This window comes from Zootoca vivipara, chromosome 13 (genome assembly GCF_965207765.1).
Source record: "Zootoca vivipara chromosome 13, rZooViv2.hap1.1, whole genome shotgun sequence".
NCBI classification, from domain to species: domain Eukaryota; kingdom Metazoa; phylum Chordata; class Lepidosauria; order Squamata; family Lacertidae; genus Zootoca; species Zootoca vivipara.
This window is the reverse complement of record NC_142596.1, coordinates 28827184-28853525: the sequence shown is the minus strand read 5'-3', so window position 1 is coordinate 28853525 and position 26342 is coordinate 28827184. Positions and strand designations below refer to the sequence as shown.

The window sequence follows — 26342 nt, the reverse complement described above, 5'->3', positions numbered from 1 at the left end:
CAGAAGAAAGCTTAGAAAGTACAACTTAGTTGTATCTGACTTATTGCTTACAGGACAGATAAAACTGACCCCTGAAAAAAAGGTTATGTTTTGAGGCTGATGCTCCTTACTGCTGTGGAAAGGGTCAATCTTTGGGTGACTCCAGATGGTTAGTATTTTTTTGGGGGGAGGCAATGTTAGGAAATTTAAGTTTGTGCAACTGAAGTGGTTTTAAGTGCAGCAAATTAACCGTGACTTTGACAACCGTGGACTTTTTGCAGGAAAATTCATTGTAAAGTGCAGGAAGAATGAAGAAAGACTTATAGGCATCCCACAAGGAAAAGGAGGATAAATTCAGGATGAGTGCTCATTGTGGAGTAACTGCCCTGCAAACAAGGAGGAATGAATGCTCAGATTAGAGATAATCTATTCTCCATGCAAATCTTCTGCAAGGAAATCAGGATGAATGTCCAATAAATAGGTTATCTGGGGGTGCCCCTTTTGCTCTTCCTCTGTGCTCCACTTTGGAAGGCTTCAAAGCCTCCCCCCTCCATTCCTTCCACCCTTTGCCAACCTCCAGATCCTTCTTGCAACGTCATCCAGGAGGGGGCATTCCTATGACTTTGCTGGGCCATGTGCAAGGCATGCAGCCTGCAATAAACTGGGACATGCACACCTCCCCTTCTCTTTTGCTGTTTTGGGGAGCCTTGGAGTGATGTTGAGAATAATGGCTACCAAGGGGCTCAGATCTGGTGAAAAATGTCCATTAAAGAGGATATTATCTGTCTTGGGGCTAAGCCCTCAACTGATTGGGGGGAGGGGAGCAGCAGGCAGCTTCTATTACAGATGTTCTGCTTGCACGACCAGATTGTAGTGTCTTGATTTGCAGTGGCTGTGATGTAGGAAGATTAATTTTAATAATGTGATACAAAAGGATCTTCAACCTATGTGGGGGTTGTAGTTGTGAGTTGTGGGCAGGGAGGCTTCTTTTTTTTTTTTAAGGATTACAGGTCCCACCACCCATTGAGTTTAGTCCACTGGAAGGAATTAATCTTGAGCTGGATGATCCAGTACAGTACTGTAATACTTTTCCTTTGTCTCCTGTCTTGTTTTCCAGCAGCTGATTGGGTGTGCCTCAGTGTTTGTATTGCCTTCAGTCTTGTGAACAGGATCATATCGCTGCTTAAGTGTGAATTCCAGAGCAACCAATGAAATGCCTTTGTGTTACTGTGTTGTGTTGGACTCTGCTCTCTGTGTGGTGGGTTAGAGGTCGAGTAACTCCCCGTATTATCCCTATCTGGTAGCTGAGGGATGCTGAATTAGCATGAATATCCATTTACCTGAAGTGGCCTTCATTGGGCTGATTTTGTGTTAAAAGAACCTGAAAGGGCCACATTTCAGGAAACATACTTGAGTCCAGAAGCACTTCTAGGTTTGGAAATTGATTGTGTGGGTTGAAGTTGAAACAGTCACCTGCATGTAGTGCTGCTCTTATCTAAAAATGCACCCTGAGCAGCAGCGTTAGGACTGACAATCTTTGTCACCGCCTACCAAGTAATCTCATTTTCCTTTTGTCTGCACATTCACTCAGTTGGCATACATGGGTACAACTGCAATGGAGTGCAGAAGGAGCAGAGTTTTAATTCTGAAGCTTTCTGTTTATCTTTCCATTTGGTGGCTGTAATATGCAAACGTGTGATGGTGCAGAGAACCACCAGTTCATAAGACAAAAAAGAACTTCACAACACAAGGAAATATTAGGATGTCTGGCGCAGACATGCTTCACACTTTTTGCCCTAGCTTTTCCTGCAGTAAGCAGGTCAGCAAAACAGTGTGTGCCTGCATTTGAGGACCCCGACCTGACACCATTGCCATAAGCAGCAACATGTGTGTCTGTGTCAGAGAGAGACGCCGCACCATACATATTTGTTACCTAAAACCCTGGACTACATACATCAAACATAAATTTGCCACATAATTTGTGAAGCTGCCCATAGCTAACTTTCTACTTCACATACTCTTTAAAATGCTGTTTTCCAGAGGGTCAGTGGATAGTAGGAAGAATGGATGTCTCTTGCAACTTGCTGGGCTGTTGCTGTTGTGTCACTACATAGGCAGCCTAGTCTGGAGCTTTGGGGATTTCAGTTCTGTTTATGAATGGCCAGGCCATTCTGTGGGGGTTGGCTCTTGCGTTTGTGGTACTTGAATATGGAATCCATGAGAAATTCACTGCTGGCCAAGTGTGAAAGGGGAGCGTGTAGTGCCTACACGCATGGAGGCCAGGGCTGAATGAGAGGTTGCTGAGAAATGCAGAGTGAGAATCAGCTTTGGGAGGAGAGGAAAGTGGCCGCTTTTCCAGACTTGGTGGGAATCAGGTCTGCCTAACAAAGAGTTGCTAATCTCTTTGGATCTGTGTTAACCATCTTAAGCCCATGCATTTTAGAAAGAACAGGAGGAGGATGGAGAACAATGGATTACTTCGAACTTATGTGAGGTATTCCATCTCTTGATAGCATGGCTGGAAAGTAGATTAGCACATTGAGTTATGGTGTAGCTTTTAATCTTGGCAGCTGTCGATGTTTATCTAGGGGTCTCTAAACATAGGTGCCAGAGGTGACCAAGGAATTTGATTCTGGCAACTGGTAGCAAAAGCCTCCAGTAATAAATCGCACGAATAACAAATCTCTCTTTAAAAAAATAAATAAATAAGAAGCCACTGTTAATGCAGGAAAGCAGAGTTTGCTTTTTCTTAGGTGGCACCAGGCTAAGATATAGCATCTCTGCCAGGGGTTTGAGGGAAGGGTTGCCCCACTTGCTGCCCCTGTTGTGCTCCTCCCCCATGCAAACCTCTGGTCTCCTATCCAAGTACTAACCAGGCCTGACCCTGCTTAGCTTCCGAGATCAGACAAGATTGGGCGTGTTCAGGGTAGTATGGCTGTAGACATGCAAACCTCTGGTAATAATGGGTAACGACGATGCACAACCCTGTAGCCTTGCCTGTTGACTGTTTCCTCTCTTCTTGTTCCACAGAGGCTATGTAGCTGACTACTAATCCAGCTAGGATTTATGGGTCCAGTTTCACTTGGGGCAAGCAAAGAGAACAATGCATACAATTATTGGGGGGAGGGGATACTTAAATTGCTTTAGGTCAATTTTGAATAAAGGGAGCTTTTTTCCTCTAGAAGAGCTGTCATAGTTATTTGTGTACACTGTACAGGTATTCTGCTGCCTTGCAAAAAGGGAAATAACCTTTCCTCAGGTAATGCATTAATGAGAGCAAGAGCAGTAGGTGTCAGGTCAAATGTCTGTTGGCTCTTCAGAAACTCTTTCATAGTGCTGCCTTTGCCAGACCCCTGTGGGCCAAAAAGGCCACCTGATGCCAGCCAATTGACAAATGCGAAGCCTCCACCTGTCTCATTTGACCCCCTTGCTAGATCCAGTCCCCCACCCCACCCTGGGCTCCTCTTAATCTGCTTTGATCAAAGGTGTACATGTATTTATCCTTCCCTGTGAGCAGCATCTGTGTTCCCTTGGAGAGGGTGGAACTCTGGCCCTTCCAGAGGAAACAAACACTATTTGGGTTCTCAGTTTCTCTTGTCTTGGATGGAAGACAACTGGGGATTTAATAGGGATGCCTCACCTCCCTCTGGAAGAACTTACTGACCCCAGAGAGCAACACCTTTCCCTGCTAGCTGGTCTTGGAGAAGGACAAAAATTCACCCAACTGCAGTTTTCCTTGAGCTGAAACACAACAGTGTCACCTGGTGGTGACATATATATTCATTTTTGCTACGTTGCGGAGAGCTGTGAGGGTGGGTGTTTCCTAGGGGTTTGGTGCAGCTGATGAACTGCTCTGCTTGTTTCTCCACAGAGCATCGTTTCCAAGAATGCCATGCAGTATCGAGGGAGCTCACAGCACGATGCTCAGGAGTTCCTCCTCTGGCTCCTGGACCGAGTTCATGAGGACCTCAACAACATAGTGAAGAACAATGGCAGACCTCTGAAGGTGAGACGCGTCTTCAGGGCATGCTGGCAGTGGCCCAGGGAGTCCTCAGCTGACACTTCGCATGCTTGTGCATCTACTGCTCCAGAGGAGTCAGATGTCGAAGGAGTTACGGGCCCAGAAATACTTGGATGAGTCCCATCTTGCCACTGAAGTCCCAGGGCTGTGCTAGGTGCATTCTGAGTGGAAAGTATTCTGCAGCTCTTTCCAGATGTGCATAGGTTTCTTACTTGGGGGCAGAATTCCTGCATGTGTGCATGCTCACAGAATGCTGACTGTGGAGGTGTGCAAACACAAACCAGATAGTTGCCACCCTGAGCATTTTGCAGAAGCAGATAGTTTTGTTTCCTCCTGTGCTTAGCTCTGTCCTCTGCCCACCATAGCATGTGATTCCCCCAGCACATACCTGAACACCTCCCTTACAAGATGTTTTTTTTCTTCCAGCCGCCTTTGGAAGATGAAGTGCTGATTGAAGGACCCGCATTTCCAATCAATAGCACTTTTGTCCAGGAGCTCTTTCAGGCCCAATACAGGTATGGCATCCCTTGCCTGGCTGTCAGCATCACTTTGCTCTGTGTCTGGTTTGCTGGGGGCAGAGACACTCGCAGGGCCCCTGGGACAAGGAGGAAGCCTCTTTGTTCTCCACGGAGCATAACCACCTCCTGGGACGAACATCTGTTTCATTCCCTGATTCAGCCTGCCTGTCCTGGGGTTTGTGAGTTGGGTGCTTTCCCTTGGGGCTGAGAAACAAGGTCTTGGGGCAGCAGGTGTGGGGCTCAGCTTTCCAGTGTAGCCTCTTGGGCCCAGTTCTCAACAGCTGAGGAGGTGAATCTGTTTCTCAGCTGCCATGTGATTTAATGCTTCTTCAATGAAAAGTGAATAAATCTCTGCACCCGGAAGAATAGGTTGTCGGAGAGAAGGCATAGCTACAAACCTGCATGACATCTTTTTTAAATATATATATTGTGTGGAAGAGCATATTCACCTTATGGGAGCTAGATCTTAATCTTGCTCATTGCAAGAGGTGGAGCTGGGGGAATGGAACGACTAGTGATATAGTCACATTTTGTTTGAATGTTGTGGTTTTTTCCAGGCTCTAATTGCAAGGGAATTTGGGAATTGGGTGGCCTCTGATTATCACTTCTGCAGAGAGGGGGGCTGCTGTGCTGTGTCCTAAATGAGGCTTCTGTTCCCTTGTGTGTCTGGCAGGTCATCCTTGACGTGTCCTCATTGCCAGAAGCAGAGTAATACCTTCGACCCGTTCCTGTGCATCTCTCTGCCAATCCCCCTGCCTCACACACGGTATGTGTCCCTTGCCATGGAAAAAGGAGTGGGGAGGAAGAGTGTACCTTGCTCACTCATTGGCGCTTTCCTGCACATCAGGGATGTGGAATCTCAGGCTCAGGTGGCCAAATTATTTCCTATATAGCTCACAGATTCTTTAAGAGTCTTGAGGACCCACAGTTAAATTTGGGTGGGGAAGGAATCCTCACTGTTTAAATGTGGAGAGAGCTCAAGCTATAGCAATACTCTATGCTGCAAATCTGCTGCTTGGTGCTGAGCAAGCAAGGAAGGGGTGTTTCCAGTTCCTCCCCCCCCCCGACCTCAAACCCTTATAAGAATCTGCTGCAGGAGAGGGACTGTGAGCAACATCAGGGCAGGCGGTATTTCTAGGACCAGGGTGAAACTCTAAAGCTCCCTTGTTATTTTTGCCATTGGATGCTGGGTGTTGTTTACATAACCTTGTTATATTTAAAATAGTGAAAAGTGTTTTTCTTTCTTTGTATGTAATAAAATTTGCTATTGTGGTGTTTTGTTTTGTTATTATGAAATTGTTTTGCACTCTTTGGTTTTGAAGTGCTTTCCTGTTTTCTTTGTTGGAAACCGCTTTGGGTATCATTTTGTGTGTATGGAAAAGCGGCATATGAATGAATGAATGAATGAATGAGCTAAAGTTCTTTCAGCCTGTGGAGAGTGAGCTGCGGCTGGGCCTAGAATGTCCATGTGTGCATTAGTCCTGTTTCACCCCACCCACCTTCCTGAACCTCAGCAGATGTCCTCCAAAAAGGATGTGCCCTTGTTGTCCTCTCTGCAGGCCATTGTACATCACAGTGGTGTACCGAGGGAAGTGCTCCCACTGCATGCGCATCGGGGTGGCTGTGCCTCTGTCTGGAACAGTGGCGCAACTGAGAGAAGCTGTGTCCAGGGAAACCAAAATCCCCACCAAACAGGTGACTGTTCGGGCTTGAGGGCATTGGGGATGATTCTTGCAACTGTACCACACTCACTATTCAGCATCCAATGACCTAAAAATGTACCAAATACCTCTTCCTGTGCAGTGTTTATGATGCGTGGCCGAGGGTGGTGGTGTCTCAGTGATCCCTTTTATTTCTGCATGATTGTAGAAACCCTCAAAGTAATTGGATCCAGTTTCCCACCCCTGAGTGGAAGGATTTTGGGAAGCTGGGAAAAGCTTCTGCCTGAGCCCTAGCTAGGCGGGTCTCTGGGCAGCTTGTACTATTTTGATCTATCTTGGGGGTGTAGCGTTTGGGAGTCTTGCTACTTGGCCTCGGCAATGCTGCAACATGGGCATTTATTACACTCTGGCCTCCCGCAGATCGTGCTCACTGAGATGTACTATGATGGGTTCCACCGCTCCTTCTCTGACTTGGATGACCTCGACACAGTGCAGGAGAGTGACTGCATTTTTGCCTTTGAGACCCCAGAGATCTACCGATCTGAGGGGATCCTAAGCCAGAGAGGTACGTTGGGCTGCTAGGCTGGCATGTGCCTGATTCCTGCAAGAGTTTTCCTTTTGCCTCCCAACCTTTCCGGAGATGTTTAACATGGCTGCTTTTGGAAGGGAAGAAAAAACCTTGTTAAGTTGTGCTTTCTCAACTCCCCCATGTTACTTCTGTTCCTTTTCTGTTCCACATAGGCTGAGAATAGGCTACCTAAGAGCGCAAAATGTTTACCAGTGACCTCCATGTTATCTGGACTTGGCCATCAGATGGCTTCACCAGATGTGCCCCTGTATCCCTCTCTGCGGCATGTTGACCATGAAGTCTCTTCTTCACTTTCTTTCAGGAATCCATGTGAACAGCAATCTGAATCACTTGAAATATGGCCTTGACAATCCTCGGCCAGCTCCGTATACCCAAGGGAGGCTGGAGAACTCCAATACCAGGGTGGCAGCAGTAGCAGCAGCGGCAGCAAGTGATAAGCTGGTGGTGTTGGTTTGCAACCGGGCTTGTACTGGACAGCAGGGGAAGAGGTAACCGTTGCCTTGCAGGCAAGAGGCCCCCTCTAGTTCTGGTTTTGAGAGGTGTGCAGTGAACTCTGCAATTGTTTTATTTTGGCTTTTGCTTATTTAACCTGGCTTTTTAAATACTCTTTCTACAGTATCAATTTCTAAACAGTACCATAATAATTAAAAAGTTGAATCTCTGTTGTTTTTGATGTTGTAATTCACTTTGGGCTATCACAGGCATCCCCAAACTTCGGCCCTCCAGATGTTTTGGACTACGATTCCCATCTTCCCCAACCACTGGTCCTGTTAGCTAGGGATCATGGGAGTTGTAGGCCAAAACATCTGGAGGGCCACAGTTTGGGGATGCCTGGGCTATCAGATTAAAGTGATCTCTGTCAGATCAACAGCTGAATTATGAGTCTGTCTAGAAACATTTCCCTTGTTCCCATGGTGAGCCAAGAAGGGTAAAGGGTATCACTTGCACCCTGCTGGTGGTCTGATTGTGCTCCAACATAAGACTTTTTAGACCACATTGCAGTGATCTCGCATCAATTGTATTGAAGTCTTGTTTCTTTCTGGGCTCAGTTCAAGGTGCCTCCCTGTACAGCCTTAAATTGTTTGGTGTTTTTGTGTGTGTGTGTGTGTGTGTGTGTGTGTGTGTGTGTTTACTTATCTATTTCATTTTATAATGTATATAAAACAAAGAGAACAACCAGAGGAGAATTAAAAGATGAAAAACAAAACTGCACATGGGTTAAATTTAAAATAACAAAAACCAAATAAAGACTATCAGTATTATCAGATTATCAAGTGCAGTTCTAGATTTGCCAGGCTTGTGACGAGGGCTGTCTTGAAAATGATGGTTCTGCTGCATATGTTATAAAGGAATGCCAAAACATTAAAAAAGTCCTTGTTGAAACCCCAAATTATGTGTAATTCCCCCCCCCCCAATTATTGCTATATTCCAGAGTGAATGGTACCAAGTGTCCAGTGTAAGGTTTTGGACTGTTTTCCATTGAGTTGCGATTATTTGTGCTGCCAATATAAGACTTAATTCTTTTGACCATTTAGCTATATTGAAATAATAAAAAAATACTCCGTAAAATTAATCTGAGGCAACAGACAAGAGTTTCTTCAGTAATATTTATCATTTCCATCCAAATTAAATTCCAAAAATCTTACTCAAGCTGACATTCCCACCATAAATGATAATACGTAGCCAGGTTTATTGCAACCTCTTCAACGATTAGGCGATATAGAAGAAGACGTTTTGACATTTACAGAGGAGTGCAATGCTATCTGTGTAATAATTTTAAGGAGTTTTCCCAAAGAAAACTAGAAACAGATTTTTAAGGGTAGTGATTCCAAATTTTATTCCAGTTCTCAGGAAGAATGTGTGTGTCAATATCTATTTTTTTTGAGGTTATAATATCATTTTTTATTAATTTTTCAAAAATAGAATATAGAACAAAGTACAAACAAACCATAAAAGAAAAACACTCTACAACAAAGAAATACAGATAAGAATACAACAAAAATAGGATAAAAATATAAAAGCTTCTTATATCCTTTACTAATTCCTTTCTTGTATTTGGTGACTCCCTCCTTCCCTCCCTCCACGTTTCTAGTATTAACTATATCAGCGCTCTCATTTTCAACATTCTTTACTTTTTCTAATACCAACCTATAATTATAATCATTTCCATTCTTCTCATCATTCTTTACTCTTATACATTGAATCTTATATACTTTGTGTGTGTCAATATCTAGTTCCCATATTTTTTAAAGAGGTTCTATAGATACATAAGTTATATTAAGCAATATAGAGTACAATTTAGAAACTAATCCATTTCCCCCTCTACCTATTGTGTTCAATAAATTTCCAAATTCTGTTAAGGGTTTTGGAGCTCATGTTTCTACATGTACTTCTATAATAAACTATAAATTAGATTAAAATAAAGCCAGTTTGTGTTAAGGTTTGACAAAATTAATTTTTTTGGTTAATAGATATGTTGTTTACAAGAATTGTATACCAATAATGTGTGTAAACTCAAGCCCTAAACTGTTTTAAGACTGAGATAGTGGAAAGATTTACCTCCTTATGTATAAAGCTGCCTGCAGGTGGAATTAATCTTTTGAGGCCCTGTTTTGTATCCCACCATCAAAGGCTTAATTGGTGGGAACAAAAGACTGAGCCTTTCTCTCCAAAAGACTGACAATCCCTTTCTCTGGGCTAAATGTACCTAGTTCCTTTGGCCTATGTTTACAAATAAATATAAAGGCAATAGCCTCCCTCCCAACTGAAATTAGACAGACAGCCTCTTTGCTGAACAAAGACTTTCTTATTCCAGCAGGCATATTAAGGTAGTGTTCAGGTTTCTATTTGGCTTCATACAATTGTTTGATGAACTTTTATTGCTTTATTCTCTGCTGTTTATTTTTTATGTGCTCTGCTTAGAAATGCTAACGATTAAGCGGCCTAGAAATGCCTTAAGTAAATAAAATTAAAAATGGTGGGAGTGAGAAAGAGCTGCTGGTCCCTTCATGGCCTTGCTCTTATCTGCAGATTTGGCCAGCCCTTTGTGCTCCATCTGGAGAAGACGATTCCTTGGGACCTACTGCAGAAGGAGATTCTGGAGAAGATGCAGTATTACCTGCGGCCCTCAGCCTGTGTCCAGGTAAAGCTGCCTGGAACTGGGCCCTCTTTACGCCTTGCTTTGCCTTTCAGCATGTGTATGTGCATTTGAGAGTTGCTGCTGTAAGAAGCCAGTCTAATTGTGGTGCTAAGTAAATAGCAATATTGCTGCTTACATTGCTGGTTGCTCAATAAACTCATTGTCAAGGGGGTGGTTGGTAGTGCCTTGTGAAGTTCCTGCTCCTCTTGCTTTCCATCTGCTGGAGAGTGAAGAGAGGAAGAGAGCCAGGCTGATGATATGTGTCTTCTGGCCCATGTTGCACTGGAGGAGCATGTGCCCAAAGGGCAGGTGGGCACACCTGTTTGGGACAAGTGCATGCCAGCTGTGTGCCCACTTAGGAGTCTCTTTTCCCACCTGTCCTCTCCTCACCATCTCCCCCTTGCAACTGCTCTTCTCATTCCCCTGCCATGTAGGTTTGTCCGTTCAGCTTGCGAGTGGTCAGCGCCGTGGGCATAACTTACCTGTTACCTCAGGAAGAGCGGCCTCTGTGCCACCTAATGGTGGAGCGGTGAGTGTGGTTTCCTTGTTTGTGGAGGATGCGGGGCCTCAGGCCATGGGGATTTGCTTATTTTACTGGGGTGGGGAAGGGGACGGCATCTCACCTGCCGAGAGCCGCTTCAGTCTGGCAGGCACCAATGGAGCTTCTGATCTCTCCTGCAGGCCTCGCTTCTCCTAGGAGCTGGCTGCTCTCAAGCTGTTTCTGCCTGGATTGCTGCTTGTCCTGGAGAGAGAATAATAGAATTGTAGAGTTGGAAGGGACCATGAGGGCCATCTAGTCCAAGGGATATTTTGCCCAACGTGGGGCTCGAACCCACAACCCCGCAATCCATAGTCTCATGCTCTACCAAGAAGGAGCAGAATAAACTAGAGGGAAGCTTTCCTGTAATGTCATCTCAAACTGTTCCTATGGAGTGGCTATTGCCTCTTTAGTAGGCTGGTAAAAGTGGACAAGCCCTTGAACTCAGCTGGTTCCTGTGGGGGATCTTGATGGGTTTGGCAGGTTCTTTATGGGGGTGAGAGAGAAAGAGAAATAAAGGTGCTGGTGACTAGCATACGCATTGCTGCTTTTTGAAAGACTCGTGAGTGATTGCGGTGTGTTTTCTACAGGGCCCTGAAGTCATGTGGGCAAGGTGGAAATCCTCACGTGAAGCTGGTTGTGGAGTGGGACAAGGAGACAAAAGACTAGTAAGCATCATGTTCCATTTGGGACTTTGGGGTGGGCTCCTGGCAGGCTGTGGCTTGAAACTCCCTTTCCCACATGACTAGGGACTTCTTTCTGCTCTAGGCTTGCCTAAGCTGGTTCTCGTGTGTGTGTGTTTAGTTGCTTCCCAGAGCAGGGCTGAGCATACCTCAAAGCTTGTGGGATCCACTTTTACCATAACCCTGAGATTCTCCAACATGAGCCGAGTGCAGAAGATAGAACTCTGAGGCGAGGAATTTTTTATTGCTTGTATGTTTTTACAACATAGCGGAACCGAACAGAACTCACGGTCTCTCTACATGCAAATCCACTCATGGTTCCTCCAAGCTCTCGTCATGTATGTAGTATTAATTGGGGGTAGGGAGTCATTTTGCTGCTCCTATTGTTAAACAGTGGAGTCAGAAACCTTTTCTGATCTAATTGCCTGGGGATTTCACAGTAGATTCCGATCTATCTTCTGCACACTCAGTAGATTAATTTACAAGCTGCCAGTCACCTGCCCAAGAGTGCTTCCCAAGAAGGTTGGCAGGCAGCCTCACCCCACTTGTGTGTTTTGCTAGTCGGCTTGCAAGCACAGGAATTGTTAAATGCTGCATTTCCTTGTTGCAGTTTGTTCGTCAACACAGAAGATGAATATATCCCGGATGCTGAGAGTGTCCGCCAGCAGAGGGAGCTCCACCACCAGCCTCAGTCCTGCACCTTATCACAGTGTTTCCAGCTCTACACCAAAGAGGAACAGGTGAGAGATTCAGTGACCTGTCAGTAACAGCACAGGAAGCAGTCTTATCCCGAGTTGGTCCCATTCACCTCGGCATTGTCTATGCTGGTTAGCAGCAGCTATCCAGGGTTTCAGGCAGGGGTCTCTCCCAGCCTTCTTTGGAGATGCTATTACTGGAGATTGAACCTGGGATATCTGTGTACAAAGCAGGTGCTCTACTGTTATGGCTCTTCCCCAAATATCCCTTCCTCGATATGGCCAGGAGGTTCCTCGTTGCGTCATGAGTGGTCAGAGAGACCCTCGAAGTTCTTCTTGTGCCTTCAAAGGCTGCCCCTTCCATGTGTGATTGGTCTGCTTTGGCTTTCTGTCTCCCAAAAGTGTGGCAGGCACATGTTGGGCTGGGAGCTGGTCATGGCACAGCCGCTTTGCCTGCTGTTGTTCGTTGTATAAAACATACAATTGTTTCATAGGAATACTTGTGATAACAACTAGAATGGAGTATATAGAGGTGATAACTGAACATGTTGCTGTGGGGTCTTATGATGCAGGGCAAGAAGCATTTCTTGTGTTTATCTTCTTCCTTCCTTTATAAAGAGTGGATGTTCATGGCATATGCATAGCTGCCAAGTTATCCCTTTTTTTAAGGGATTTTCCCTTATGCTGAATAGGCTTCCTCGCGAGAAAAGGGAAAACTTGGCAGCTATGGGCATATGCCAGGGGGGTGTGTGTGTGCGCGCGCGCCTATCTGTCTAATAGCACCCTCCTCTCTTTGCTGCTAGCTGGCCCCGGACGATGCATGGCGTTGCCCCCACTGTAAGCAGCTGCAGCAAGGAAGCATCACGCTGAGCCTTTGGACTTTGCCTGACATCCTCATCATTCACCTGAAGCGCTTTCGACAGGTGAAAGGAGGCTTGCTTGCTGGGCTGGAGGGAACTCAGGAGCCAGGGCTCTGCTTGGATTGCTACAGTGGCCCTGGGATTCCTTAGTCATGTGGGCTGTTTTCATGCAGGGGCATTATTGCTTCCTCCGCTGTGAGGAGAGCCCCCTGTGATCAACTAAGAGGGCTAGCCTTGCAGGCGCTGAACTCCTCGTCTTTGGCATGGTTTCATTCTTGCCTTTGCCCAAGCAGCCTCTGGGGCTGGGGGGAGGTGTGTGCTCTTCTCTGAGGTGCTGATGTGGCGCCTCCAGCACCACACTTCTCTGTGCTGGTTGCAACCTGCATTTCCCCTTTAAACAGGAAGGAGACAGAAGGATGAAACTTCAGAACATGGTCAGGTTCCCTCTGATTGGCCTGGACATGACGCCGCATGTGGTCAAGCGAAGCCAGAGCAGCTGGAGCCTGCCGTCTCACTGGTCTCCCTGGAGGCGCCCCTACGGCCTGGGCAGAGACCCAGAAGACTTCGTCTACGACTTGTATGCTGTGTGCAATCACCATGGCACCATGCAGGGCGGGCACTACACAGGTGACTGGGCTGCGCTGCCAGTTTGGGCTCTGCTCACTGCCATGCTGCTCCTGCCTTGCACCCTCCATGACTTGCTTTGCTGACAAGGATGTTAACAAGTGGGCAGATGGCCAATGGCTCAGAATGCCTTTGCCTGCTCAGCTGAGCCTCTCCAGCAGCCCCCCTCTCGTAGTGGCGGTGCATTTCCTTAAGGGTCTTTTTACATGGTGGCCTTAGGGGGCAAAACATGTTGCCCCAGCCCTCAGCACAGTCTGGCAGTTTAATTCTTCCCTATCTTTTGGGGTGGTGGGGTCTTAGGAGAGCCATGACTGGGCGACAGAGACCCCAGCATGCTTCGGCTGCTGGCCCAACAGGGCTCCCTCATGCTCACCTTCCCCCTAACTAACTCTGGCACCTTCTCTTGCAGCCTATTGCAAGAACTCCATTGATGGCCTGTGGTACTGCTTTGACGACAGTGAGGTTCAGCAGCTGGCTGAGAACGAGGTGTGCAAGCAGACGGCTTACATCCTCTTCTACCAGAGGCGGACAGCCATTCCCTCCTGGTCGGCCAACAGCTCTGTGGCAGGTAATGGCTTGGAGCAGCTGCTGGTTTTGTGGATTCCACAGAAACACCAGAAGAGCCTGGCTGCAACTGGGCCAGGCCCAAGATGGCCCACCTGTATCCCAATGTGGCCAACCAGGTGCCTACTCTGAGAAGGGTCCACAGGCAAGAGGACACCAGGGAAAGATGTCCTCTCCTGCTGCTGGAAACTGGGGTTCTGGTTCTGAAGGTAGCTATGGAGACTAGTAGCCATATTGGTAGCCTCATTCTCCATGAATTTGTCCAATCCCCACTTTAAAGGCATCCAAGTTAGTGGCCATCTTTTTTCCTGTGGTAGAAAATTCCATAATTTAGTTATGTGCTGTGTGAAGAAAAAGTTATTTCTCTTGTTTGTACTGAATCTCCCAACGTTCATCTTGACTAAGGGACTCCTTTGGGTTCTAGTGTTATGATGAGAGGAAAGCTTCTTGCTACCCACTTCTTCCTCCTGCTTCCACAGGCTCCACCAGCTCCTCTTTGTGTGATCACTGGGTGAGTCGACTCCCAGGCAGCAAGCAGCCCAGCATTGCCTCTGCGGCCTCCTCCCGGCGCACTTCCCTAGCCTCCCTCTCGGAGTCAGTGGAGCTGATGGGAGAAAGGAGCGAAGATGACGGTGAGTGTGAGGGCTGGGTGCAGTTGGTGAGTGGCTCTGCCACACCTCACTTTGAATGTTGATGGCAGGGGAGATCTTGCAGAGCACTGGGTTCCTCCTCTGCAGCTCAGCCACCCCGAGGGTCACCAACTTTGCCCGAGGGACTGTGAAGAGGGGTGCTGAGGCAGAAAAACCAGCAGCAACAGAGGGGATTCCTTCCTCCAGAAAAATGAGCAGAAACCAGGGAGAAAGGGATGTTGCTGGTATTTTCAGGCCATCGTATCCACTGCCTTCATTTCTCTCCACATCTCAGTGCCGGCATGCGCTAAGTATGTCTGTCCTTTGATGTCTGATGGGAGCAGGTATCCTCTTCTGAGGAGTTTCCCCTTCTCTAGCTTCTGCCCCTGGATCATCCTTGGCCCTGCAGTGTTCTGCTCAAAGCTGGGAGAGCAGTGAGAATGTCTCCTGCAGAGTGAACAGCTTCCCAGCACCGTTCCTCAGAGGTTAGTGGGGAAGTTCTCTGTGACCTTTGTGCTAGCACATCTGTCTCTTGCCAGCAAATGAAAGAGGTGTGGACAGCATTCTTGCTTTTCTGAATTATGGATGCTGCGTTGGGCCCTCACTGTTCAGCACACAGGCGGGAGAAACTTACTCTAGATTGATGTTTTGCCTTCTGAGAATTGCTTTGGCTGCTGCTGCCACCCTCAGTTGTCCCCTGGCAGCAGGGTGTCCTTCAGGGGAGGGTCTCCTGATCTCTCAGCCCATGAAAGAGCTTTGATAGGTAGGCAAGGAAGTTACCATGTTGGCACAGTTTCCAGAGCAGGAGGTGTGTGTGTGTGTTTAATTTGTTTTAAAATGTGCACTCTGCTATTCACTGCAGCTTGTGACAAAACATACAATATGCAAATTAAAACATCGGAGAATTAAACGTGAGGACAGTGTCATAGTGCCCCCGAAATGAACGCATTGTAGCTTCTCGTATGAAATAGACAGAGCCACACAAACTCAACGTATGAAAGCAGTTATAAAGGGGGGGGGGATTTTCAGTGAAATGCATTTTAGAATGGCTTCCTTGCTTGTGCATGTTTCCATGCTCTGTTTGTGTATTTGGGTATCATATTCCTCTGTGTTCCACAGGTGGCTTTTCCACCCGCCCCTTTGTGAGGAGTGTCCAGCGCCAGAGCTTGTCTTCCAGGTCCTCCGTGACCAGCCCCTTGGCCGTGAGTGAGAACGGGATCCGCCCCTCGTGGTCGCTGTCGGCGAAGCTGCAGATGCGCTCCAGCTCACCTTCCCGCTTCTCTGGGGACTCTCCGGTTCACAGCTCGGCTTCCACCCTTGAGAGGATTGGGGAGTCTGCGGACGACAAAGTCTCCACCTCATGCTTTAGCAGCCTGAGGAGTCTCTCTGGAAGCCACATTGAGTCCAGTGAGAGCAGTGGCCGACAGGAACACCCCACAGCAGGCAGAGCTCCCCTGGCAGTCATGGAGGGTGTCTTCAGAGATGAAGCGCCCGGTCGAAAGCCAGGCTCGAGCGCGGACTCCTACAGCAAGACCCTGTCGCAGGCAGACAGGAACTGCCCTGCCCTGGATCCTTTCGATAACAACAACCAGATCGCTTTTGTTGACCAGAGTGATTCTGTTGAGAGCTCTCCAGTCAAGGAGGGGAGAAGCTTCAGTGGAATGTCCAAAGCGGGCAGCAGCCCCCAAAAGGCAGCCCACCCCAAAGACACATTGGAGTCAGACAGAAGCTCCAGGAAAGGCAGGACAGATTCCCCAGTGTCCTGCCAACCGGCAGCCCCGCTCCTTCCCTCCAAGAGTTTGCCGAAGGCGTCCCGGACCAGGAGCAAGCTGAACTCTAGCCGGGCTAGTGGACGGCATGGCTCTCCTGCCCCCTCTGGGCAGGGCAGGAAGGAGGCTGGCTCAAAGGGCCAAGAGGCTGCCAGTAACACCTCTGCTGAGCATCAGAAGCAAAAAGCTGCTTCCTCCTCTTCCTCCACTGCGACGAGAAGAAACTCCTCGGGGTCGTCTGTGCGGGGGCACAACACCCCCACGAGCAAAAACAGGACTTCGGAGCACAGCCTCAGCAGGGAGGGCTCCAAGCTCAGCCTCAGCTCAGACAAGGCTGGCGTTACCACTGGTTCACGGACGGGCTCCCCGCGGATCAGCCAGTCGCGGAGCGAGGGCAGGAAACCGGACGGCAAGCACGTGCGCAGCTCCTCCATGGCCAGCCTACGCTCGCCCACCACAGGCGCCCCCCGTGCCAGCCTGAGGAGGGACAGCAAGTCGGAAGAAAAGGGGCTTTCTTTCTTCAAGTCCGCCCTGCGCCAGAAGGAAAGCCGGAGGTCAGCCGACCTAGGCAAGACCACTATGCTCTCGAAAAAGATGGCGAGCAGCTCCTCCAAAGCTGCCAGCAAGAACTTGCTTGAGGAGAAGCTGGAGAAGAGTGGTGGTGGCGGCAGTCCCTCCCAGCCTCCGAATGCCCTCCCCTCGAACGCCACCCTGGCTTCTGCAAAAGACAACCCCTCTCCTGCCAAACACTCGCTGCTCACGAACCGCAAATCCAAGTCTTCCCAGCTGGAGGCCAACCCCCTGCAGTCGCCCAGCAGTGGCAAGCAGGCAGCCGACAAGGCCTTGCGCAAACTTCCTCCCAGCATGCCCTCCTCTGCACGGCCGCCGCCGGCCTCTTCGAAATCTCAGTGATTGGCTGCTGCTGCTGCTACTGCTCCTCCTCCTCCTGCAATCCAATTGGGTTGGTTTCCTCCTTTGCTTCTTTTTGTTCATGTGCCTAACGTGTTTGAAGAAAACTTGACTACTGTTCAAGCGCCTTTCGACTCCGCCATCGTACCAAATAACTACAGGCTGCCGCTGCCGCTGGTATTTTGTAGCGGGCTTGTGGGGGGGAGGGGTGCGCGCCAAAGGACATTGTCATCATCTTCTCTCTTCTCTTCCCTCTGCCTCAACCCCACAGCAGAATTGCAGTCTGCACAGTAGCCTTCTTGGGGAGTCTTACCACTTTTCTCTCTGAAGAGGGACTCTGGATTATGTCAATGGCCAGCTGTGTCCATGTTGCAAAGCTACCGCTTCTGTCCCTTGCAGTGTGTGCGTGTCACTGAGCAGGCTGTAGCCTTGCTCTGTGAGCTGCAAAGGGAAACCGTGTGAAAAGCAAGACGATCACCCTGTTCTGCTGTGTGTCTCTCCTCCCCAGGCAATGTCTCCTCCCCCACTTCCTCCCCCCCCCCGACACCCCATTTCCCAAGCTTCTTAAAGGGCAATATTTCAACGCTAATGTTGTTTCTCAGGTAAGCGCTCAGCCAGTACTGGAGGGAACAGAAGATTCTGGGGGAAAGGTGCATTCTCTCTCATAGAGGGGTGTGTGTGTACGTCAGAGAAGCCTGCTTTTAAGTGTGTCTGTTTCTGTTTTTTTTCCTCCATTCCAGCAGATTTCTGTATGTTTGGAATTTTTGTTTTTTTTAAAAAAGTCTGTCCTGCTTGACACTCTTATCTGTTCGGAGGTGTCTTCTCATAAGAGGGAGGGACCAATTGGCAGCCTGGAAACCAGCAGGTTGGGCCTGGAACTTCTGCAGGGTGGAAGGGGGTGGTTCATGGAAGGGACCCAAAGGGTCTTCTAGTCTGACCTCCTGCCCTGCAGCAATCACCGCATCACAGGTTAGGTGGAAGGAGGTTGTGTGTGTGTGTGTGTGATGAGCATATTCTGTAGTCCACAATGAAGAATGCTTGACTTCTCTCTCTCTCTCTCTCTCTCTCTCTCTCTCTCTCTCTCTCTCTCTCTCTCTCTCTCTCTCTCTCTCTCTCTCTCTCTCTCTCTCTCTCTCTGGAGATGTGGATCAGTTGTTGCTGCAGTCCATGGTGGAGGAAGGAGGCATTTAAGCTTTTGTGGGTCCTAGCTGGAACTAGGCTCCTGCTGCCCTTCCTCAAATCCTTTGGTCCTCCCTCTTCTTGCTCCTCATCTGCCATGTGGCTTTGGCAATGAATGGCCACTCTGAAGCCTTGGGGGGGGCACCTTTGTGCCTCACTCTTAGGCGTGCTGTGCAATGACTCCCTCCATGCACTCTTCCCTCCCTTCGCTCATTGCTCTTGTTCCCATGATCTTTCAGTGGATTTTGAGCTTACAGTGCCCACCTGCTTGTTGCCATTTCTTTTGGCACAGGTTTGGGGATGCTTTGGCTTTCCAGATTATGCTGAGCTGCAACCCCCCTCAGCCCCTGGCAAGTATGATTTAACAGCTGGGATGATGGAAGTTGTAGTTCAGCAGTTTCTGAAGGCCCAGAGGTTCCCCACATCTGCTTCTGCCCGAGTTGACTGCCTGCTTGCCTCCTGCAGCCTTCAGCTTGAGCAGGGAACTTTGCAGAGGCGTCACTGACAAGCTGTGCCTTTTGTCTTTTTTAATGCTGGGTGGCAGATGGGTTCCTTCCCTTGGCCATGTCATCTTACTGAGGCATGAAGCCTCTGCCTGTTTGGAGGTTTAGTTAACAAGACTTCAGCCCTTGAATGCAGCAGGTCCTTCCATGGTTTATTATTCCCTTTGCACTGCCTTGGGCCTGTCTTTGTTCGGCTGGAACTGACACTGCCACGGCCCTAAGTGGTAGATCCAACTACACAGCCAGGTTATCATCTCCTCCTCACCTAGGAACAAGGGATCCTGGGTATTTGGGTCTGCTTCTAAGTGCCACAGGCAGCCTTGAAACGTGGCAGGTGAGGCATTTGTCTTATACCTGGGTTGTGTTTCCAGTTGCTGAGCTGTGAACAGGTAGGCTGCAGCCCCATGGGAAGTGACACCTGGCAAAACCCCTCCTCACACAGTTTAGCTCCTATGGGGCAACAACACATCTCCTCCCCCCCCCCTTGTGCCCACCTGTAGGTTAAAACAGGAGCTTTTGTGTGCTCAGCTCTTAGGTTGCCAAGCTCACCCCCTTTGCTTTTAGATGTTCCTCTTTCTCAAGTGGTGAGGCACTGCAGTTAGAAGAAAAATGTCTGGTTCCTGGGGAAAGGATTGTCTTGGGGGTGACCGCAGCATGTCCCATTAAACATGATGAGAGATCCATGGGCACAGGATGCCTTAGCCCAGCCTTGGCCAATCTGGCGCTGCTGCTGGGATATGAACCTTGACCCCTTCTCCTGCCCCACTGGCAGTGTGTGTGTTGAGTGTGGGGGTGAGTGATTGCTTTCATTGCCCTCCTTTTGTCAAAGGGACCTTGCTAAGCTTTGTGGGGTTCCCTCCCCCTTTTTTTGTTCCTTTGGCCTGGGCCACTTCCTTGTGTTGGGCTGGCCGCCAGTTTTTCATTGGGAAGAGATATTCAGCAGACTTCTAGGCCCTTAGCGCTATCTGTGTTTCTTCTTTTTTTAAAAAAGGACACAATTTCATCTCTCTTCAGACAAGTTGGCTTTAGTTCCAGGAGGACCGTGGGATTAAATTTAGGCCTCTCCTGACATGCAGCTCTGCAGTTCTCTTTGGGAGTAGGGGTTGGTGGAGTAACTAATTCAAGGCTCCCCTGAATAGGGAGGAAATTGAGCCCCCTCCCTGGCTCCCCTGCATACCCAGCTCCATTCAATTGGCCCGAAAGCCTGTTTCTTCCTAATTCCATGAATGACACCTAGTCAACCTTCCAGTTGCGGGAAGGTTGAGTTCTGCATCTCAGAAGGCTTCCTATCCTTTGGGTCTAGATTTTTGGAGAGTGTTTATAATTAGTATGCACATTCTAAGCACATATCCGAGGGATTGTATTATAGAGGCACCTTGGACTTCATGTTGCTTGTACTCGGTGGGCGAGATGGTGCCAACAGCCGCTCTTTGTAGCCATGGCAAAGCACCTCACTTTTCGCTTCTGTCTTTTCAGATGTATCTATGGATCAATGCGACTGAGTCGGACTAATCATTTTAGGTAGAGAGTGAACCTCCATGCTCCAGACACATTTAACCTAGTTTTGTAGGCTCTTCTCTGCTTGGCAGTGCTGAATTTCTTTAGCATGGTTGGCCACTTATCTCTCTTGCTCCCACTCCCCAAAAAGCCCACAATGAAGGTAACATGCATGGCCCTTCCCTGTGCCCCTCCCCCCCCATGCATGACCATGTTAACTATGCAAGCAGCTAAAGCTAAGCTAAACCAGGCTGCCCCTGTCACTGCTGCTGCCCATCTGATGCCCACCTAAGCTTGGACTGGAGCTCTCAGCCCACCCCTGGAGCAGCCAAGGGTCCCAGTTTCTGGCACCCACAATCCTCTCCTTTGTACAGCTCTTTTTGTTTACTGACCTTTTTGGGGAGGGGGTACAGAAGTTACTGTGGAATATTTAAAAGGTTGCAGGTGATTTCTCCCTGTTCTTTCTGAGGGTGCATTTTTGTTTCCAGACGTGAGCAACCTGCTGTTTTCAAAGGGGCTCCCAGCCATTTGAGGGATGCTGCTAGCAGCTGGCAGCCTCTTTTAAGGAGCAGATTTCTGTGATGGTAGAAGGGCTCCTTCCCCACCATAACACAGCTTCTCTGGAGCCAGTTTTTTTTGGGGGGGGTGAGTGGTGGCAAAGCAGGACTCTCCAGTCCCCTTAGTTTCGTTTTGGTGCAAGGAAGAGCTGGCTGCAGAGCTGGGAAGGTCTGAGAGGAACCTCCTCTGGTTTCTGGGAACGAGGCCCCAGGGAGCTTTGTTGCAAAGAGGGACGTTGCTCCTTAAATCAGAACCACCCACAGCTCCCAGGCAGCTCCTGCACAGGAGGAGTAAGGGGAGCAAGGGAAAGAGGAGGAGGTTTTTCCACCATCCTGGAAGCTCTCATCAGCAGTCAAGGAAGCGTTTTTGTTTCAAATGCCAGTTCAAATCATGTTAAGGGCAATCCTCTTTTTGGCTTTGCTGTCATTTGCGTGTTAATCCGCAGCAACTTGTCGGGGGTCCAACATTATCTGCAGAAGCAACTGAAATTTAGTTCTAATCTGTGGTGAGATGGAAGTACTACATGGCTTTCCTTAATTATAAAAAAACACACAAAAAAACCATAACAAACCAAAAATCCATTAGCATGCAGGGGGTTGGATTTGACAGAATGAAGGATGAAATGTAAATTCCAACACCCACTTGTTTTCTTTTTACAAGCATTAAGCCAACCTGATTTGAATGCTGGGTGCTGAAATGGTTTGATTGGGTCTAAAATGAATTCTCTGCAACACAGCACATGGGGGCTGGTTGCAAGAGGCAATTTGGAAAGTCTTCCCTCTTGCCTTTTCTAACTTTTTTTTTTTAACTAAATGTGGCACTTGCTGCATTTGCATCCTGGGCCCCCAGAACTGGAAGTGGTATCCAGAGAATTCATTTCCTCGGCTGCTGCTCACCAGCCGTGCCTCGTCTCACCTTTGGCTAAAACTGAGTCTTCAGTGCCATTCCAAAAACTGTGAGCCTCAAACACTGGACTCGCTTTCCTGTCTGACAGCTGGAGTTGCATGTTACATCACAGGATGCTTCCTCCTCTCTCCCTCTCGCCCTCTCTCCCTTATTCCTATCAAAAATTTCTAAGTTTTTTTTAAAAACTGTACAGTACTCTGGGAGGGAGGCTGTGTCTCTTCTTGGGGTGGAACCATTACTATGTACCATAAGAGGGTTTTAACTTATTTGACGGCAAGTGCATGAGACTGTGTCAATGCCTTTTATTTATTTGTATGCACTTTTAATATGCAGAATTTATATTTTTATGTTTTAAAAAATCATTTCCTGTCAGGAAGAAGAGTTTGGATACAAGGTATTGGATGATTTAAAAGTGGGAAAATGTAATAAAGTACAATAAATTTATTACAGGGCATTGCCTGAATGTGTTTTTTTCTCCACCAGATCTTGTAGCACCTTCTCTCTGAGCAGAGGAGGCTGCCATATCAGACCACTGGCCCATCTGGTCTGCACTGATGGGCAACAGTGGCTCTCCAGGGTTTCAGGCTGGGTATCACTGGAGACACAAGGGACTGAGACTGCTGGGATGTCATGGATGCAGAGGAATGGTGGGAGGCACTAGCTGGGGAACCCCCCCCCCCACTGCGTGTGGTATATTTGGGGGGTGGGGTGGCGGCCAAGCTGGGTGGGTAGACATGTTGGTAAACACTTTTAACAATCACACCATTTCTATGGTTCTCTTAAGCCTGAGCCTCTTCCTTGCCGCCAGATGGCGCCCATGGCTTTGTGCCACCACTAGAGATGGAGAGATGATTCTCCTAAGTGTTGGCTGGCTAGCTGGCTGTCTACCAGGCCAGGAATTGTACATTGAGCTAGAGCTGGCTGTAGCAGATAGGAATCAAAGTCCAACAACAAATGGAGAGCCACAGTTCAGGATGAGTTGAGGGAATAATGCAAGAAGAAAAGAGGTCTGAGTGGGGCCCACTTTCCTGCCAATAGAAGGAAGCTGCCAACTGGTGCACCCACTCATAGAATCATAGAATTGTAGAGCTGAAAGGGTCACCTAATTGAACCCCCTGCAATGCAGGAATCGCAGCTAACAAATCCCTCACTCGTAGCTTTCCAAGCATCTTCCCAGAAGAGACCTTTCCTGGTGTGCCAAGCTTATGCAGTGTGGGATGGGGCTGGATATTATTGATTTCTTTGTTTTTTCCTCATTTATATTACACCTTTTTCTTCAAGGAGCTCAAGGTGGCATACATAGTTCTCCCCTCTCCATTTTATCCTTGCAGCAACCCTGCGAGGTAGACTGCGAAGTGACTGGCCTTCAAGGTCACCCAGAGAGCTTCATGGCCAAGTGGAGATTCCAACCCTGGTGTCCCAGGTCCCTCGTCCAATACCCTTGACTGCTGCACCACACAGGCATGCAGTGGAGTCCATGCAAACCATAGCACCCACCCACAGCGGGCAAGAGCAAAGCTATGGCCAAACTTGTTATGGGACACACTTCCTTTCTAAGCTCTGTGAGCTCTGCAATGCTTTTATCCCACCCCAAAAGTTTACCTCCAGCAGTATATGGGGCGAATGGGGCAGTGGAATTTGCTGCCAAGGAGTGTGGTGGAGTCTCATTCTTCAGAGGTCTTTAAGCAGAGGCTTGACAGCCATCTGTCAGGACTGCTTTGATGGTGTTTCCTGCTTGGCAGAGGGTTGGACTGGATGGCCATGGTGGTCTCTTCCAACTCTATGATTCTATGTGCAAAACATCTGGAGGGTACCAGATTGCTGAAGGCTGTCTTGCAGGTTTCATAGGTGGTCCCAAGGGCCCACCGTTGTCTGAATCTTTTAAGTATCCAGCCATGTGGTGGTAGTGATGAAACAATTTCCATGCTGGCTTCTGAGTCAAGCCAGGAGTAAAGGCAAGGCAAGTGAATGGGTGGCTTTCGGGCAGTGAAGTGGGAGACTGATCTAAGCTGTGAGATGTTGTCTGCTTGGAATGAACAGAAGTTGTGGAAGAGGGTGGATGTATTTATTGCTCTGGCCCATCTTTTGATTTCAACCAGAAGGAGCATTCGGGGTGACTGTACTGCATATTAATTAGTGGAGAAAAAGAGGGTGCCGTGTAATTTCTTTACTGCTGTTACATAGGCCAGGGTACAAATGTTACATTAAGGATGATGCTGATGTGTTCTGGTGCCCAGGGCAGGAAATTAACATGGCATCCTCTTCTCCGGGTATATGATTAATATAGAGCACAGACTCTGAGCCCTCCCCCTCCACTGACCCATTGGCCACCACAGTGGGTGAGGGTGGGCAGCTTCCTCTCTCCTGAAAATTACATAGAGCTAAAAAGGGAAGTTGGAAGAGTGACCCTCCTTCCCGTTTCCTCTTTCAACCCCTTTGGCTTTTCAAGGCTCAAATTACTTCTACTGGATCTGAACTCTTAGAAAAGCAAAGTGTGCCAGACTTTCTTCTCTTAGAACTGGAGCTAGAAAGGACTCCCAAGGCTCATCTCGCCCAACCCCCAGCAGTGCAGGAATCACAGCTAAGAATCCCTGGCAGATGGCCATCCAACGTCTCTTTAAAAATCTCTTCCTGATGCTTAGTTGGGATCTCCTTTCCTGTCATTTGAATCCATTGGTTTGGGTCCTACCATCTGGAACAGCAGAAAAGAAGCTTTGTCACCATCCTCCATGTGACAGCCCTTCAGATATTTGAAGATGGCTCTCATATCACCTCTCAGTCTTCTCCAGTCTAAATACCCCAACTCCTTCAACCGTTGCCCATCAGGCTTGGTTTCCAGACCCTTGATCATCTTGGTCACCCTCTGCACACCTTTCAGCTTGTCAATATCCTCCTTAAACTGTGGTGCCCAGAACTGGACACTTCTCTTGGGTGGGGAGACAAGAAGTGACCAGAGGGGGTGACTCCCATGGGACTTAATCAAAAATCCCAAAGAGCCCCCAGAGGCTGGCACCTCCTGGCATGCAGATATACATTTCCAGAGTTGGCATTTGGACTAAGCTGGCCGCCGTGTGCTGCCGCTTGCCCCTTCCCTTCACCTTGGCTGCAGCCACAGAGCGGGGCAAACCTCTTCCTGTTTTGATTTCATTTCCAAGCTCATAATTATTTTATGCCACATATGGAAATTGCTGGGACAGATGTCATATTAAAGTGCAAGGCCATCATTTATTTATAAGTGATTGGGTTATAGCTATATTAATACTGCCTGGGGCAATGCCAAATTAGAGCTAATATAGTTTTATTGTTTATTATATTGGCCAATATTTTTCCAATTCTGGTAGGGTCTTTTTTTTTTAATAGCTCCTTATTGGATCAGGAGCTGCTGGAAGGAGAGGCGGCGGGGCGGCAGAGGGTGTGGGGAGAGAGCCCCATGTGAGCAATGGAGACCCTGGATCTCTCTTCCTGATTGCATTGTCTCCTGGACTGGCATTGGTTCTCAGAGGAGGGGGGGGGAGTGTGTGTTTGCGTGGCAGATGTGGGGTGGGGAGGATCAAATCTAGGTCATTGGAGGAGGTTAAGAGCCTGGAGGCAGCTGGGTGGGCAAGCTACTGCAGGCTGCAGCAGTACGGGGAGCATTGCTGTCAAATAACATGTGAAGTCTTGGGGTGTGTGTGTGATGTCTCCTAAAAGCAGAGGGTTGCTGGCACCGGGAGAGCTTTGGTTCTCTGCATGCTGTGTGAATCTTCCTTTATCGCTGGGGTGGCTTCCAGGACTTTAGATTAGAACAGTCTTCACCCTCTGTTTATTTATTCCATTTACACCCCCACCTTTCCCTCCAAGGAGCTCAAGGTGGTAAACATGGCTCTCCTCCTTTAATGCCCACCACAACCCTGTGAGGGAGGTTTGGCTGAGAGGCAGTGACTGGCCCAAGGCCACCCAGTAAGTTTTGCCGCTGAGTAGGGGATTCGAACCCTGGTCTCTCCCAGGTTCTTATTGAACACTCCCATCAGCCGCCGGCCCCAGGGGTTCAGGAGGAGTCTGGAGGGCAGCTTGTTGACAGAGACTGTCTTTAGGAGCAAAATCCTTGAGAATCTTCTCTTCTTTTCCCCCTGGGGGTGGCTGGAGGTGCAAAGTCCATGGCAGCAGCTATATTGAGATGCTGCTGACCACCACCAGCTCCCGGGGAGAACTCCTTGCCTCTGGCCCTGCAGCAGCCTTTTATAGCGCCTCGTCTCACCCCATAACTGCTGTATCTTGAGAGATTGATGGAGGCCCCCAACCATTGCTCAAACTGGCCTTTGGGGGTTCCCTGCACAGCAAACCTTTCCAGGAAGCATGTGCACCCTTGGGTGCTGTGTTGAGTCGCTCGGTGATGGCCATGCCTGTGTGAATAAGCCACCTGAGGACTTCCAGGGATGCTGCAACCTCTCCCCACTTCCGTTCCTGCGAACAGCCTCACCTGTTTACCTGAGCTCACCTTTTCCTTCTCTCCCAGAGAGAGGGATGCTTTGTGCTCTAGGA

At 48.5% G+C, this 26342-nt stretch overlaps 1 protein-coding gene across 5 annotated transcripts in view; it reads left to right on the top strand.

Moving 5' to 3' along the window:
- USP31 (ubiquitin specific peptidase 31) overlaps window positions 1–22275 on the top strand; it is a 39303-nt gene extending 17028 nt beyond the window's left edge. For 2 of the 5 annotated variants that reach the window (XM_060282942.2, XM_060282944.2), the window contains exons 2-17: window positions 3851–3985; window positions 4427–4515; window positions 5192–5284; window positions 6078–6213; window positions 6600–6744; window positions 7070–7256; window positions 9799–9910; window positions 10342–10436; window positions 11036–11113; window positions 11739–11868; window positions 12627–12746; window positions 13085–13310; window positions 13717–13875; window positions 14351–14503; window positions 14878–14985; window positions 15620–22275. In XM_060282942.2, the coding sequence (XP_060138925.2) occupies window positions 3851–3985; window positions 4427–4515; window positions 5192–5284; window positions 6078–6213; window positions 6600–6744; window positions 7070–7256; window positions 9799–9910; window positions 10342–10436; window positions 11036–11113; window positions 11739–11868; window positions 12627–12746; window positions 13085–13310; window positions 13717–13875; window positions 14351–14503; window positions 14878–14985; window positions 15620–17181 (3528 nt within the window). In that variant the 3' untranslated portion in view covers window positions 17182–22275. The remainder of the gene's footprint in view (window positions 1–3850; window positions 3986–4426; window positions 4516–5191; window positions 5285–6077; window positions 6214–6599; window positions 6745–7069; window positions 7257–9798; window positions 9911–10341; window positions 10437–11035; window positions 11114–11738; window positions 11869–12626; window positions 12747–13084; window positions 13311–13716; window positions 13876–14350; window positions 14504–14877; window positions 14986–15619) is intronic. The other 3 variants (XM_088656535.1, XM_060282943.2, XM_088656536.1) reach the window with 3 other exon arrangements.
- The last annotated feature ends 4067 nt before the right edge of the window (window positions 22276–26342 follow it).